Here is a 12,155-nt window from a genome sequence, read left to right as displayed (position 1 = left end):
CTTCATTTTGAAACAGGGTCTCACTAAGTCGCGGAGGGCCTCACTAAGTAGCTGAGCTTGTCCTTGAACTGCAATCCTCCTTTCTCGGCCTCCCAAGTCCTGGGATTGCAACTGTGTACCACCACGCCTGGCAAAAATAAGCATTTTTGTTTGTTTGTTTTTGGTATTGGGGATGGAACCCAGGGGCATTCTACCTCTGAGCTTTCTTCCATTCCTTGCTAACTTTTGTTTTGAAACTGAGTCTTGCTACGTTGCTGAGACTGTCCTTGAACCTGTCTGTGATTTTCCTGTCTCAACTTCCCAAGTACTGGTATTACAGGTGTGTGCCACCACAGCTGGCTAGAATAAACTTTTTTTTTTTTTGGTAGTACTGGGGATGGAACCCTTCTACCAATGGGCTACACTCCCAGACCTATTTTATATTTTATTTGGAAACAGGGTCTCTTAAGCCAGCGTGGCTGGCTTCGAACCTGCGCGATCCTCCTGTCTCTGCCTCCCAAGCGCGGGGATTACAAGCGTGCGCCACCACGCCCAGCTAAACTTTTTTTGTTTGTTTGTTAGAGATTGAAATGAGGGCATTCTATACCTGAACTATACCTCCAGCACTACTTTATTTTTATTTTTTTAAATTTAGAAACAGGGTCTCACTAAGTTGCTGAGAATCTCTAAATTGCTGGCGCTGGCTGGCTCCAAAACTTCCATCCCCCTTTCTCAGTCTCCCAAGTGCTAGGTTTACAGCCATGGGCCACCATGCCTGGATTAAAAGAAGCAACTTTTAAACCAAGCTATAGAAAGACCAATGAATGGAATTGTCTTCACTCCAGTTACAGTGTTCTTATCCAACTTTAGGCCATGTTCCAAATACTAAAACTTCTGTAGAAAAACCAGTTTCCAGGAAAAACATATTTGAAATACACAGAAAACAGGGTGAAGGGACTAGGAAGAGTTAGGAGGAAGATTGTGGAAGTGTCCTGCTCTAGGAAAGGGGGCAGTCAAGCCGGACAGCAGCCGTGGGGGTGACTCCGCCGGCACCGTGGTGTCAGAAGAGAGCATGCAGACACGACACCCTGGAGTGCATGAAACACCATACACATGTCCTGGCAGGCTCTCTTAGTTTGTGATTTTGTTTTTGTGGTTCTGGGGATAAAACCCAGGGGCCTTCTACCTCTGCGCTACACCCCTAGACCTATTTTACATTTTATTTGGAAACAGGGTCTCACTAAATTGCTGAGAGCCTCACTAAGTAGCTGAGGCTGGCTTCGAACCTATGTGAGCCTCCTCTCTCAACCTCCCAAGTACTGGGATTACAAGTGTGCACCACTATGCCTGGCTAATTGTATTTTAACTAGTAGCACATTCATATGGTGCAGGAATAAAAGGTACCAGAGCCGGGCATGGTGGCTTGTTGTCCCAGTACTTGGGAGATAGGAGGGTTGCAGGTTCACAGCCAGCCTCAGCAATTTAGCTAGGTTTCCCTTAGTGAGACCCTGGTTCAAAATAAATAAAATAGAGATAGTGGTATAGCTAAGAGGCAGAATGCCCCTAGGTTCCATTTCCAGTGCCACCCCCCCCCAAAAAAAAAGGCATCAAAGAAAAAGAACTTAGAGTGAAAAGTCTTTTGTCCACTTCTCTCCAGTTTCCTACCAGAGGCAACCAGTGTTTCTGGTTTCTGTGTCCCCACCAGGTACACTTTGTAGGCCTACCAGCCGATGTGGATATGTTCTCTCCCTATAATTTGAGGCAAGCATGAAAGTTGAAAGCATACTGTAATGAATATCATTAAATCACCTTTTTTTTTTCCAGTACTGGGGATGGAACCCAGGTGCATTCTACCTCTAAGCTACACCCCTGCCAGCCCGATTTTTTTTTTTTTAAGTACTGGGGATGGAACCCAGGAGCATTATACCTCTGAGCTACACCCCCAGCCCTATTTTCTAGTCCTTTTTATGTTTGAAACAGAGTCTCACTGAGTTGTGAAGGGCCTCACGAAGTAGTAGCTAAGGCTGGTCACGAACCGCGATCCTCCTGTCTCTGCCTCCCGAATGCTGGGATTACAAGTGTCCACCACCACCACACCTGGCCCTGTATTTTATTCTTTTTTTTTTTTTTTTTTTTTTTTTTTTTGTGGTACTAGGGGTGGAACCAAGGGGCATTTAACCTCAGAGCTACAACCTCAGCCCTATATTTTATTATTTATTTTGAAACAAGGTCTCACTAAGTTCCGGAGGGCCTCACTAAGTAGCTGAGGCTGGCCTCGAACAACGATCCTCTTGTCTCAGCCTTTTGAATGTTGGGATTGCAAGCCATGTGATACCATGCCCGGCTTTTTATTCTTTATTTTGAAACAGAGTCTCAGTGATTTGCAAAGGGCCTCACTAAATAGTAGCTGAGGTTGTCCTCGAACCACGATCCTCCCATCTCAGTCTCCCAAATACTGGGATGACAAGAGTGCCACCATGCCCAGCTAACCCAGAATTTAGATTCAGTGATACTTAATGTAGTGGATGCATATGTGTATATATGCTTTTCCTTTTATTTTTTTTCATACTAAGGATTGAATCCAGGGGCATCCTACCTCTGCACTACACCCCCATTTTAAAATTTATTTTATTTTATTTATTTTATTTTGAAACGGGTCTCACTAAGTTGCTAAGGGCTTTGCTAAATTGCTGAGGCTTTCCTCAAACCTTCAATCCTCCTGTCTCAGCCTCCCAAGTACTAGGATTATAGGTGTGCTCTTCCACACCCAGATTCTTTTTCTCTTTTTGATTGAGTCAGTTTATGGACACTGTGCCTCTTCAACCCCAGATACCTTAGCACACAGCCTCTAAAAGTAAGGACAGTCTCCTACTGTTATCACAGCCAAGAAAAAGAATAACTCCACAATGTCCTTCAGTGTCTAGTCTCTATTCATACCATCTCACAGATGGCTTACATTAGTTGCTTTCTGAAGCACTGATCCAGTACTACTTGCCTTTCTTTCTTCCTTTCCTCTCAGTACTAGACATTGAACCCAGGGCTCGGTAGTGATCCTACCTCTGAGCTACACCCTCATCTCACCACCCCTGTGGTACTGGGGATTGAACCCAGAAGCACTCTGCCTCTAAGCCATATCCCCAGCCCTAGTGTGTCTTTTATTTTGAAACATTTTATTTTGAAACAGGGTCTGGCTAAGTTGCTGAGCCTGCAGTCCTGGCTTTGCCCCCCCCCCCCCCCCCGAGTACTGAGGTTGCAGGTATGTCCCACCAGCCTCCCCCACTTTTTTTATTTATTTATTTTTTTAGTACTGGGATGGAACCCAGGGGCTTTCTACCTCCAAGCTATACCTCCAGCCCTGTTTTATTGTTTATTTTGAAACAGGGTCTCACTAAATTGCTGAGGCGGACCTCAAGCCTTCAATCTTCCTGTCTTGACCTCCCAAGTACTAGGATTAGAAGTGTGCACCACCACGTCTGCTGGCTGTCTCCTTTGGTTTTTTTTTTTTCTGGTGGTACTGGGGTTCCTGGAAACCCTTCTACCTCTGGGCTACACTCCCAGATATATATATATATATATATATATATATATATATATATATATATATATATATATATACACTTTTTTTTTTTTTTTTAAACAGGGTCTCTTAAGCCAGTGTGGCTGGCTTCGAACCTGCACGATCCTCCTGTCTCCACCTCCCAAGCGCGGGGATTACAAGCGTGTGCCACCACACCCGGCTCTCCTTAGGTTTTTATAGCTCATATCACAGAGTCAGGGTTAAAGTGATCTGTGTCTGGCCCGGCCTGCATTGACAGCCGTCTCCAATCCTGTGCCGACCCAGCAGCATTCTTTACCTCCCTGTTCTGATAGTTCTTTCTGTTTGGGGCCAGGTGGGCAGCAACGCTGGCATTGTGGGGATGACCAAGGAGCACCTGGGCCTGGCGTTGGCACTCAACGTGCCTGTCTTTGTGGTCGTCACCAAGATTGACATGTGTCCTGCCAACATCCTGCAAGGTAAGTGAAGCCTCTGACTGGCAGCAGTCTCTGCTGGGGACTGTCGCCTCCTGTGTCTCCGTGGTGGTCTGCTGCCAGGGCTTATGCCTAGAATCTTTGCTTCCTCGTCTCGTGCTCACACCTTGGCCTGAATTTCCATTAGCCCAGAATCTCCTGCTAACCTCCCCCATTCAGCTCTTGATCAGAGCACAGCTAGAATTTTCCTCTCCTTGTTATTTTTGGTTCCAAGTGTGGGTGAGGCTCCTCTTTTGATGACCCCAGCAGCAGGTAGTGGCTCTGCCATTGAAGCTGGACGCCGCCGATGGAGGCGTTAGGCAGAGGGTCTGATGACCTTTTACCACCCAGGTGTCCACACGGGGCAGCAGGTTGAGGCCTTTGTGCACTTCTTCATTCCTGTCGCAAATTGTGAGGGGAAGTGGAGTGCTGTCTCGTTAGAAGTCCTCTGCAGACTTCTAGAGCCCAGGATAGCCTTTGTTAGATGAGTTTTTTCCCAGGAAGCGAAGCACTCTGGAAAGGACACTGTCATCCTCAGGAGCCCGAGTCACCTGTCTGCAGGACACAGGTCTTCTAGAGACTGGACAAGTCTGCCTAGTCGCAGGCTAGAGAAGCCACACCTGCGTTCTCTACGCTGGCAGCATGTTCCCATCCAAAGTCTTAGTCCTCGATTCTGCATCTCCAGGCATTGTGGCGTTGAGCGCTGGCCCATCTGTCCGTCTGTCTTATGCTCGTATCAGCCCTGGGAGCCTGGCCAGAGAGAAAGCTATGTCCCTCATTCTGTTCCCTTCCCCTTAAGAAACACTGAAGCTCTTACAGCGCCTGCTGAAGTCGCCAGGCTGCCGGAAGATCCCCGTCCTGGTGCAGAGCAAGGATGATGTGATTGTTACGGCCTCCAACTTCAGCTCTGAGAGGTAACGGGTGGGCGGCACGTTCGCGGGCAGGCACCCCAGCTCCGGCTGAGGTGATGACGGGCCCGGAGTGGCTGTCTCCACCCATGAGATCCCATGGGTGCATCATTCCGAGGAAATAGAAGGTGCTTGTCTTCACACAAGGTACCCCCAGGTCAGTGTTGACCTGAGGCTGGATCGTGTGGCCCAGATTCTGAGACGCTGGGCTCGCTGGGGTTGAATTCCCAGCCGAAGCGTCAGCGTCCTTATCTGTGAAACGGAAAAGTGTTAGCTTTTTAGAGTGTTTGAAGTGATGTGTATAATTTGCCTAGCTAGTGTGGTAGATACACAGCCATTTGTAAGGTGTACGTGTGTGTGTAACTGGGGGCGGAACCTGGAACACAGCTACATTACACTGCACTGAACCACATCGCTTTTTTTATGGTACTGGGGATTGAACCCAGGAAGTTCTGCCTCTGAGCTAGACTCCGTCCCTGTTTCATTCTTTGTTTTGAAACGGTCTTGCCAGGTGGCTGAGGATCAGTTACAGGGTTGCTGGAACCTGCGGTCCTCCTGCCTCAGCCTCTCAGTGCTGGGGTTGTCACCACAGCCAGCTGGAGAGACTGCGACAGTAGCAAACTTAACTCCTTCCTCCTCTGGGGTCTTGGTGTCCTCCTTGGAGGACTTTGGTCTGGCTTTGGTCTGACTGGCTCTGGCTGTCTTGCCAGTCCCTCAGGCCTGGCACTGTTGTCAGAGCCAGCAGTTGGCAGCAGAGGGGGCACATTTTAGACAGCCCTGCTCCAGCTCGTTCATTCTGTCGTCTGTGCCGTAGATGCCCCAAGTCCCCAAGTTGGTGGTGCCGCCTCTGGTGGAGACGCTGGAATGATGCAGGGGCCGTGGGGAATATGTAATTCTTGATCTCAAGGAGTTTCATTTACCCTGAATAGGAGAGAATCCATTTATGTGACTGGAATGGGAAATCAGATGTCCTTGTGGGTACTAGACAGCAGAAGCTCTCCAGGAGAAGTTGGGGGACGCACTCAGGAAGGGGTGATAGCAGGAGTGGCGTTTGAGATGAGCTCTGCAGGGCGAGAAGGGTGTGAGCCCTGGAGAGAGACAGGATTGAGGAGGAAGGGTCGAGTGAGTGCCCCACGGGGCAGGAGAGTGCCAAGCTCCTGGGCAGGGGTGGTCCCGTGGTGTGGCTAGAGGTAGGGACTTGGAGCCAGGACTACAGGACGGCCCACACCCGAGTGTGAAGAGCCAGGGTACTGGGAGAGGGGTGCTCTGTGCTGTGCCTAGGTGGAGAGGCGGCTCAGGATTTTAGTAAGCATGTGTGTGCTTGAAGAAGGAAAGGCAGGCGCGAGGTCCGCAATAGGGCGGTAGTGGAAGGAGGAAACGCTTGAGCGGCCGCTGAGTCGGAGAAGGCCTGGGGGCAGGACTGGCGCGCAGTTTCCAGGCTGGTGGGTAGAGGGTGAGGCCTGGGAGGCTGGTGGGCAGGGCAGGAGCTGGCCACCTGAGCTCCCCTCTCCCTTCTGCCTTCTCTTCCCTCCACTCAGGATGTGCCCGATATTCCAGATCTCCAACGTTACAGGGGAGAACCTGGATCTGCTGAAGATGTTCCTCAACCTCCTGTCGCCCCGCACCAGCTACAGGGAGGAAGAGCCCGCCGAGTTTCAGATTGACGACACCTACTCTGTCCCGGTGAGTGGACTCAGATGGGACTGGGCAGAGTGGGTGGCTGGCGGGCACTTCCCACAGGGGCGGCGGAGGAAGGGTCTGTGGGTGGACTTAGGAGGTGGGCCTTCTCTTCTGCAGGGCGTGGGGACGGTGGTGTCAGGGACAACACTGCGGGGTCTCATCAAGCTGAACGACACGCTGCTGCTGGGCCCAGACCCCCTGGGTAACTTCTTGTCCATCGCTGTCAAGTCGATCCATCGCAAGCGCATGCCCGTCAAGGAGGTGCGGGGGGGCCAGACGGCCTCCTTCGCACTGAAGAAGGTGAGCGTGTGCCAGTCGACCCCGTACGAGGCTCCAGCTGGCACCTCTCCCCGTCTCCAGCCCTGGAGATGCTCTGCAAGGCAGACGACCAGCCTCGTGTACAGAGAAGGCAACTGAGGCTCAGCGCCCAGTGGCTTGCCCAGACACCCAGCTAGTAAAGTTGGCACCAGGGCTCTCAGCCAGGCCTTCCTGCCGCGCTCTCCTCCTGGTGCTGAGCAACTGCCCTGAGCCCCTGTGAGGACAGATAGGCATGTCCCTGTGCATATCCTCTTCCCATTCAGTCTTCTGGCTCCTGAGTTTGGGGTAAGTGCTGACTCTGGGGTTCCCTACCTGCTTCTTAACCAGATTAATCAGGAAACATGGCAGTCTGTCCTCTCGTGGGGAGCTCACACCTTCCTCCTGAATGCTTGCCTGCCTTTTCTCCTTGCCTGTCCTTCAAGGCCCGGCAGCTGGAATGCCAGTTTCTACATAAAGCCTCTGCCAGCCCCAACGGTGGTGTTTAGTGTCCACATGGCACTGAGCCTGCCTGTGGTCCACCCTGCAAGGTGGTGAGGGATGGGGGCAGGTGCCGTCCCTGTGACTAGGAAGACTCCTAGTTCTCCTGGACCAGCGGCTGAGAGCAGAAGGCCTCGCTGTCCCTGAGTCTGAGATCCCCCTTTCTTTCAGATCAAGCGCTCATCCATCCGGAAGGGCATGGTGATGGTTTCCCCACGCTTGAATCCCCAAGCCTCCTGGGAATTTGAGGCCGAGATTCTGGTCCTCCACCACCCGACCACAATTAGCCCACGTTACCAGGCCATGGGTAGGTGTCCAGGGCCCTGCCAGTCCAGGAGGTCCCTGATCTAGCTCCCCCCAAAGGGTGCTCCAGTGAGCCAAGGCCCATTGTTCCAGTTACAGCCACAAATGTCTCTGTCCTGCTTACTGAAGCCATCCCCTCAGTTCTAATAGGAGCTCCCCTGTTTTCTTGGCTCCTGCAGATGCTCACTGGGGGCTCTGAGACCCAGACCTGTTCTCAAGGACCACGCAGGGCAAACAGTGGTGTTGCCAAGGCCTTGGGAACAAAGGCCCAAACCTCCTGGAGCGTACAGTCCAGGAGGCGCATGCACACAACTGCCCTGCAGTCCTAGGAGCCAGGCCCCGTCTGCAGAGCCCGGGGCGGGAGAGGCTGGGAAGTGCGAGGCAGGAACGGTCCAGGAGCAGGCCTCCAGCTTGCCCTGCGCGCGTGCCTCCCAGAGGTCTTTTGCCCTAGACTTAAGCACCCCCCGTGCTGTAATTCAAGTGTATTTCATGCTTTTACTTGCTGCCTCCCCTCATCCTGAGGCCACAGAGTACCCCAAGCCTGTCCTGACCTCCCGGCTCCCTTGGCAGTGCACTGTGGGAGCATCAGGCAGACAGCCACCATTCTGAGCATGGACAAGGACTGCCTGCGCACTGGGGACAAGGCCACTGTCCACTTCCGCTTCATTAAGACCCCTGAGTACCTCCACATAGACCAGCGGCTGGTGTTCCGGGAAGGCCGTACCAAGGCTGTCGGCACCATCACCAAGGTATGGCGGAGGCAGACCTCGCCTGCCCCAGGAAGTACCACTGGCCACTCCAGCCTAGCAGCTGTGAGCACCGCCAGCTCCTCTGGAGAACCCCGGGAGTTGCCCTCGCTCCCAGGGCCGAGGCACAGCCCTGCCCTGGCGAGCTGGGCCAGCACTGAGGTGTGGCTTCAGTGCCCACTCCCCCAAGAGGTGTCCCCGCCTCCCATCCTGGGCTCTGATGGTGACCTTGGAGGAGAGCGGCTGGGTCTGGGGCCTGGTGTCTCTCCATAGGAAACAGTGGGGCAGTGTCTGGGCAGGGCCTAGCCAGGGTCAGGCTCTGAGGCCGGTCTGCGGCCTGGCTAGAGCCATGCCCAAGAGGGCTCTGCAGTGAGCGCTGGGCAGCACAGATCCCAGGTGTAGGCACAGGTTCCCTGTGGCTTGAGCTGTTCCTGCATCCTGGAACCCACCTTTTGCCTTCTACAGACGCCGCCGATGGCCTGGTGTAGGGCATGAGATGGAGGTTTTGACCCCTGCTCCAGACAGAGGAAGAGAGCTTCATGTCCGAGAGCTTGGAACTGGCTGGAGGCTGGCCCTTCTTCCTGAAGGGCTTCCTCAGGCCACCATGGGGCTCTGGCTTCCTGTCCTCCAGGCCCACTTGCCTCCGCGACTGGCTAGAGCACAGACCGCAGTGTCCCCGGGACTCAGAGGCCTTGCTGTTCTTGAGATTGAAGTTGGGCCACAAGGGAAGCTCCTTTGTGTTGTGTGGTACTGGGGATAGAATCCAGGGGATTCTACCTCCAAGCCACACCCCTTGCCCTATTTTTATTTATTTATTGTGGTGCTAGGGATGAAACCCAGGGCATTCTCCCTCTGAGCTACACCCCCAGCCCTATTTTTTATTCTTTATTTTGAAACAGGGTCTCACTGATTTGCAAAGGGCCTCACTAAATAGTAGATGAGGCTGTCAGCCAACTGAGATTCTCCTTTCTCAGCCTCCCAAATGCTGGGATTGCAAGCGCATGCCAGCACTCCTGGCCCTATTTTATTTTTATTTTGAAACAGGGTCTTACTAGGTTGATGAGTCTTCATCAACTTGCTGAGGCTGTCCTCAACCCTGCAATTCTTATGTCTCAGCCTCCCAAATACTAGGATTACTAGCATGTACCACCATGCCCAGCCTAAGGGAAGCTTCTGAGTCTATCGATTCTGAGTGGTAGCTTTTAAGATTTCCTACAGAGGAGGTGACTGATGAGGCACTCTCCTGGTGTCTGTGGCAGCATGGGCAGGCTAGGTCTGGCTGAGGAGCCGCATCAAAGGCAAGGTGGTAGAGAGGTTCAGAGATTTTTCTGTGGGAGCGGCAGCTGGGGCCAGGAGCTTTCTGGGAACACAGGCAGGAGGCGAGAGGACAGGCCCCGGGGCTGCAGCAGTCCTGGCCCTGGTGGGGATGCGGACACCCACACATACCTCCTGGCATGGTCTTCCTGTCACCCGTTTGCTCAGGACCAGCTAGGCCAGGGTGGGGACCGGGATGGGGAAGGATGCTGAGCTGATGCCTCCCTACCCCCCACACCCCGGCCCCCACAGCTCCTCCAGACCACCAACAACTCCCCCATGAACTCCAAGCCTCAGCAGATTAAGATGCAGTCCACAAAGAAGGGCCCCCTGCCCAAGCGAGAGGAAGGCGGGCCCGCAGGGGGGGCGCCCTCGCCTGGAGAGGAAACTTCCTCTGTAGGGGCCCCACAGCCCTCAGCAGCCAGCAGCCTTCAGTCACAGGTGAGCTTGGGGCCCTCGTGGCAGGAAGGGGTGTGGCGGATTGCTGGGTGTGGCCCCAGGAGAGCCCAAGCATGGAAGGTGTGGCCAGCCTGCCCGCCACACAGGCGCCCAGTTCTAACTCTGTGCTTCTCAAGCTAAGGGGTTTGACCCACCTAAGATCAGTTTAATTTGTCCGGACTAGAATTTGGTCTTAAGGAAATAGAACAGGAAACATCACTTTTCCTGTTCGTGGCAAGAGCAGCCATTATTTTGAGCAGGTGCGTGTGCTGGAGCCCCGCTTCGTGGCTGCTGCCTTCGAGGCTCTGGGTGTCCTGGCCTGGAGTGAGGGCGGCGGCCTTGTGGTCTGCACTGTGCCTGCTGCCTCTCCCCTCCCGACCTGTTGGTTCACATGCGCATACTCTCCCATTCTCCCCCAGTGAGCCTTTCTTCTGCTTCCTCCTTAGCCCCTCTGGTCAGCGGTCTCATCCATCCTGTTAGGCTTCGTGTTCCTCTGGCCGGCTCCCTCCCTGCAGGCGAGGCTACGTGAGGCCGCCTCCCAAGCTCCTGGCCAGGCTGGGGCGAGGATGGCCCTGCTTGCCCACTGCGCGCCTGCTCCTGAGGGGCCAGTGCTTCTCACCCTCCTCCTTTCTCTTTCAGCCCAAGCCCAGCAGTGGGGGCCGGCGACGAGGGGGCCAGCGCCACAAGGTGAAGTCCCAGGGGGCCTGTGTGACTCCTGCCAGCGGCTGCTGAATCACCCCGGGCCCGTCCCCACCACCCAGGGATTCTTACTCTGGCCACCGCCCACCAGCTGGGCAGAGCAGCTCTGGCGCCACCTGCCCGCCCCAGGCCCCAGCTGGAGCTGCCCCATTGTCCCACCCCCATTTTCCAGGGGGGTGTAATTTATAAGCTGGGGAAGGCGGCCCGATTTCCAGAGGACTGACCATCTCCTGCCCTCTTCCTGCCTCCTCCACCCTCACGTCTTTTGTACATCTGACCCTTAGTTTTTATTCTTTTTATTATATTTCTCTGTCTCTATTGAGTGTGGTGTGTGTGAGTGTGAGGTGCAGGAGTGCAGCCTGCCAGTCTCCTTTTCTCTTCCATGGCTGGCCATCAGCCTCGAGGAGCTGGCCACCTGCCCTTCCGTCTGTCTCTCTCGGGGAGACCCTCGGAGCCTGTAGGCGTCTGGAGCTGAAGGCGCCGGCCTTCCCCGTCCTGCGGCTGCTCTTGACACTGGAGGCCTTTCCACAGGCTGGCCCAGGAGCTTTTGGGATTCTACGTCACCTTCTGCCGTGGGAGCAGGCAGCCCCCGTGTAGGACTTGGGGACTTGAATAGGGAGAGTGGCTTTCCCTTTTCTCTCTCCCTCCTTTTCCCCTTAAGGCCCAAACAGGTAATGCCAAAAGCTCTCTTGCGCCTGTGATTGTGGAGGGCGTGGCAGCGGTGGGCCTCGCCCCGCTCTGGCTCTGGCCTCCAAGGCCCAGAGACACCAGGTGGCTTCCCTTTGGAGACAATCCCTGCCTGCCTGGGCTGGCCCTGGCTACTCCTGGCTTCTGCCGCCTGGCCCAGCCTGGAGGCTTGTTTCTTGCCCAGCAGCCGCCTCCTGCTTGGACTTTGGCTTTGTGCGGCCTGGCAGGGGCCTGCTCAGGATCCTGTTTCTAGCACTTCTATGGGTGGGAGCGGGGTGCTCCTGGAGGCCCGCCCTCCTCACCATGTGCTCCAACATCGCTGCTACGGGAGCACAGCGGTGAACGGCTTGCGCCCCAGATTTGAAGGCCCCGGGTGGGGTACAGTGGGGGAGGTGAGGCAGTGAAAAGGTCCCCTCCAAGCCCAGGACAGTGTTCAGTCCTTGAAAAGCTTCGCTGCCTGGTGCGGGTGGAGCTGAGCGGGCCACCAGAGATGGTGGCACCCGCCCGTCCGGGCGGGCCTAGCGCCGCACCACAGCTCTGTTTGGGTGGCCAGCGGGAGAGGTGCTCCTTCAGCCAGGCACGCACCCAGCTGGCTGGG

At 54.5% G+C, this 12,155-nt stretch overlaps 1 protein-coding gene across 1 annotated transcript in view; it reads left to right on the top strand.

The window, feature by feature from the left end:
* GTPBP1 (GTP binding protein 1) overlaps positions 1-10,903 on the top strand; it is a gene marked incomplete at both ends in the record, with an annotated part of 28,005 nt that extends 17,102 nt beyond the window's left edge. Inside the window, 8 exons of the mRNA XM_080705983.1 lie at positions 3,870-3,993; positions 4,787-4,901; positions 6,434-6,578; positions 6,693-6,875; positions 7,542-7,677; positions 8,244-8,422; positions 9,986-10,174; positions 10,811-10,903. Coding sequence (XP_080562109.1) covers positions 3,870-3,993; positions 4,787-4,901; positions 6,434-6,578; positions 6,693-6,875; positions 7,542-7,677; positions 8,244-8,422; positions 9,986-10,174; positions 10,811-10,903 — 1,164 coding nt within the window. The remainder of the gene's footprint in view (positions 1-3,869; positions 3,994-4,786; positions 4,902-6,433; positions 6,579-6,692; positions 6,876-7,541; positions 7,678-8,243; positions 8,423-9,985; positions 10,175-10,810) is intronic.
* Between the last annotated feature and the right edge of the window lie 1,252 nt (positions 10,904-12,155).

This window comes from Muscardinus avellanarius, assembly GCF_963383645.1.
Source record: "Muscardinus avellanarius genome assembly, chromosome: 11".
NCBI lineage: Eukaryota > Metazoa > Chordata > Mammalia > Rodentia > Gliridae > Muscardinus > Muscardinus avellanarius.
Note: the sequence above shows the minus strand (reverse complement) of the source record. Positions and strands in the feature narration are given on the sequence as shown.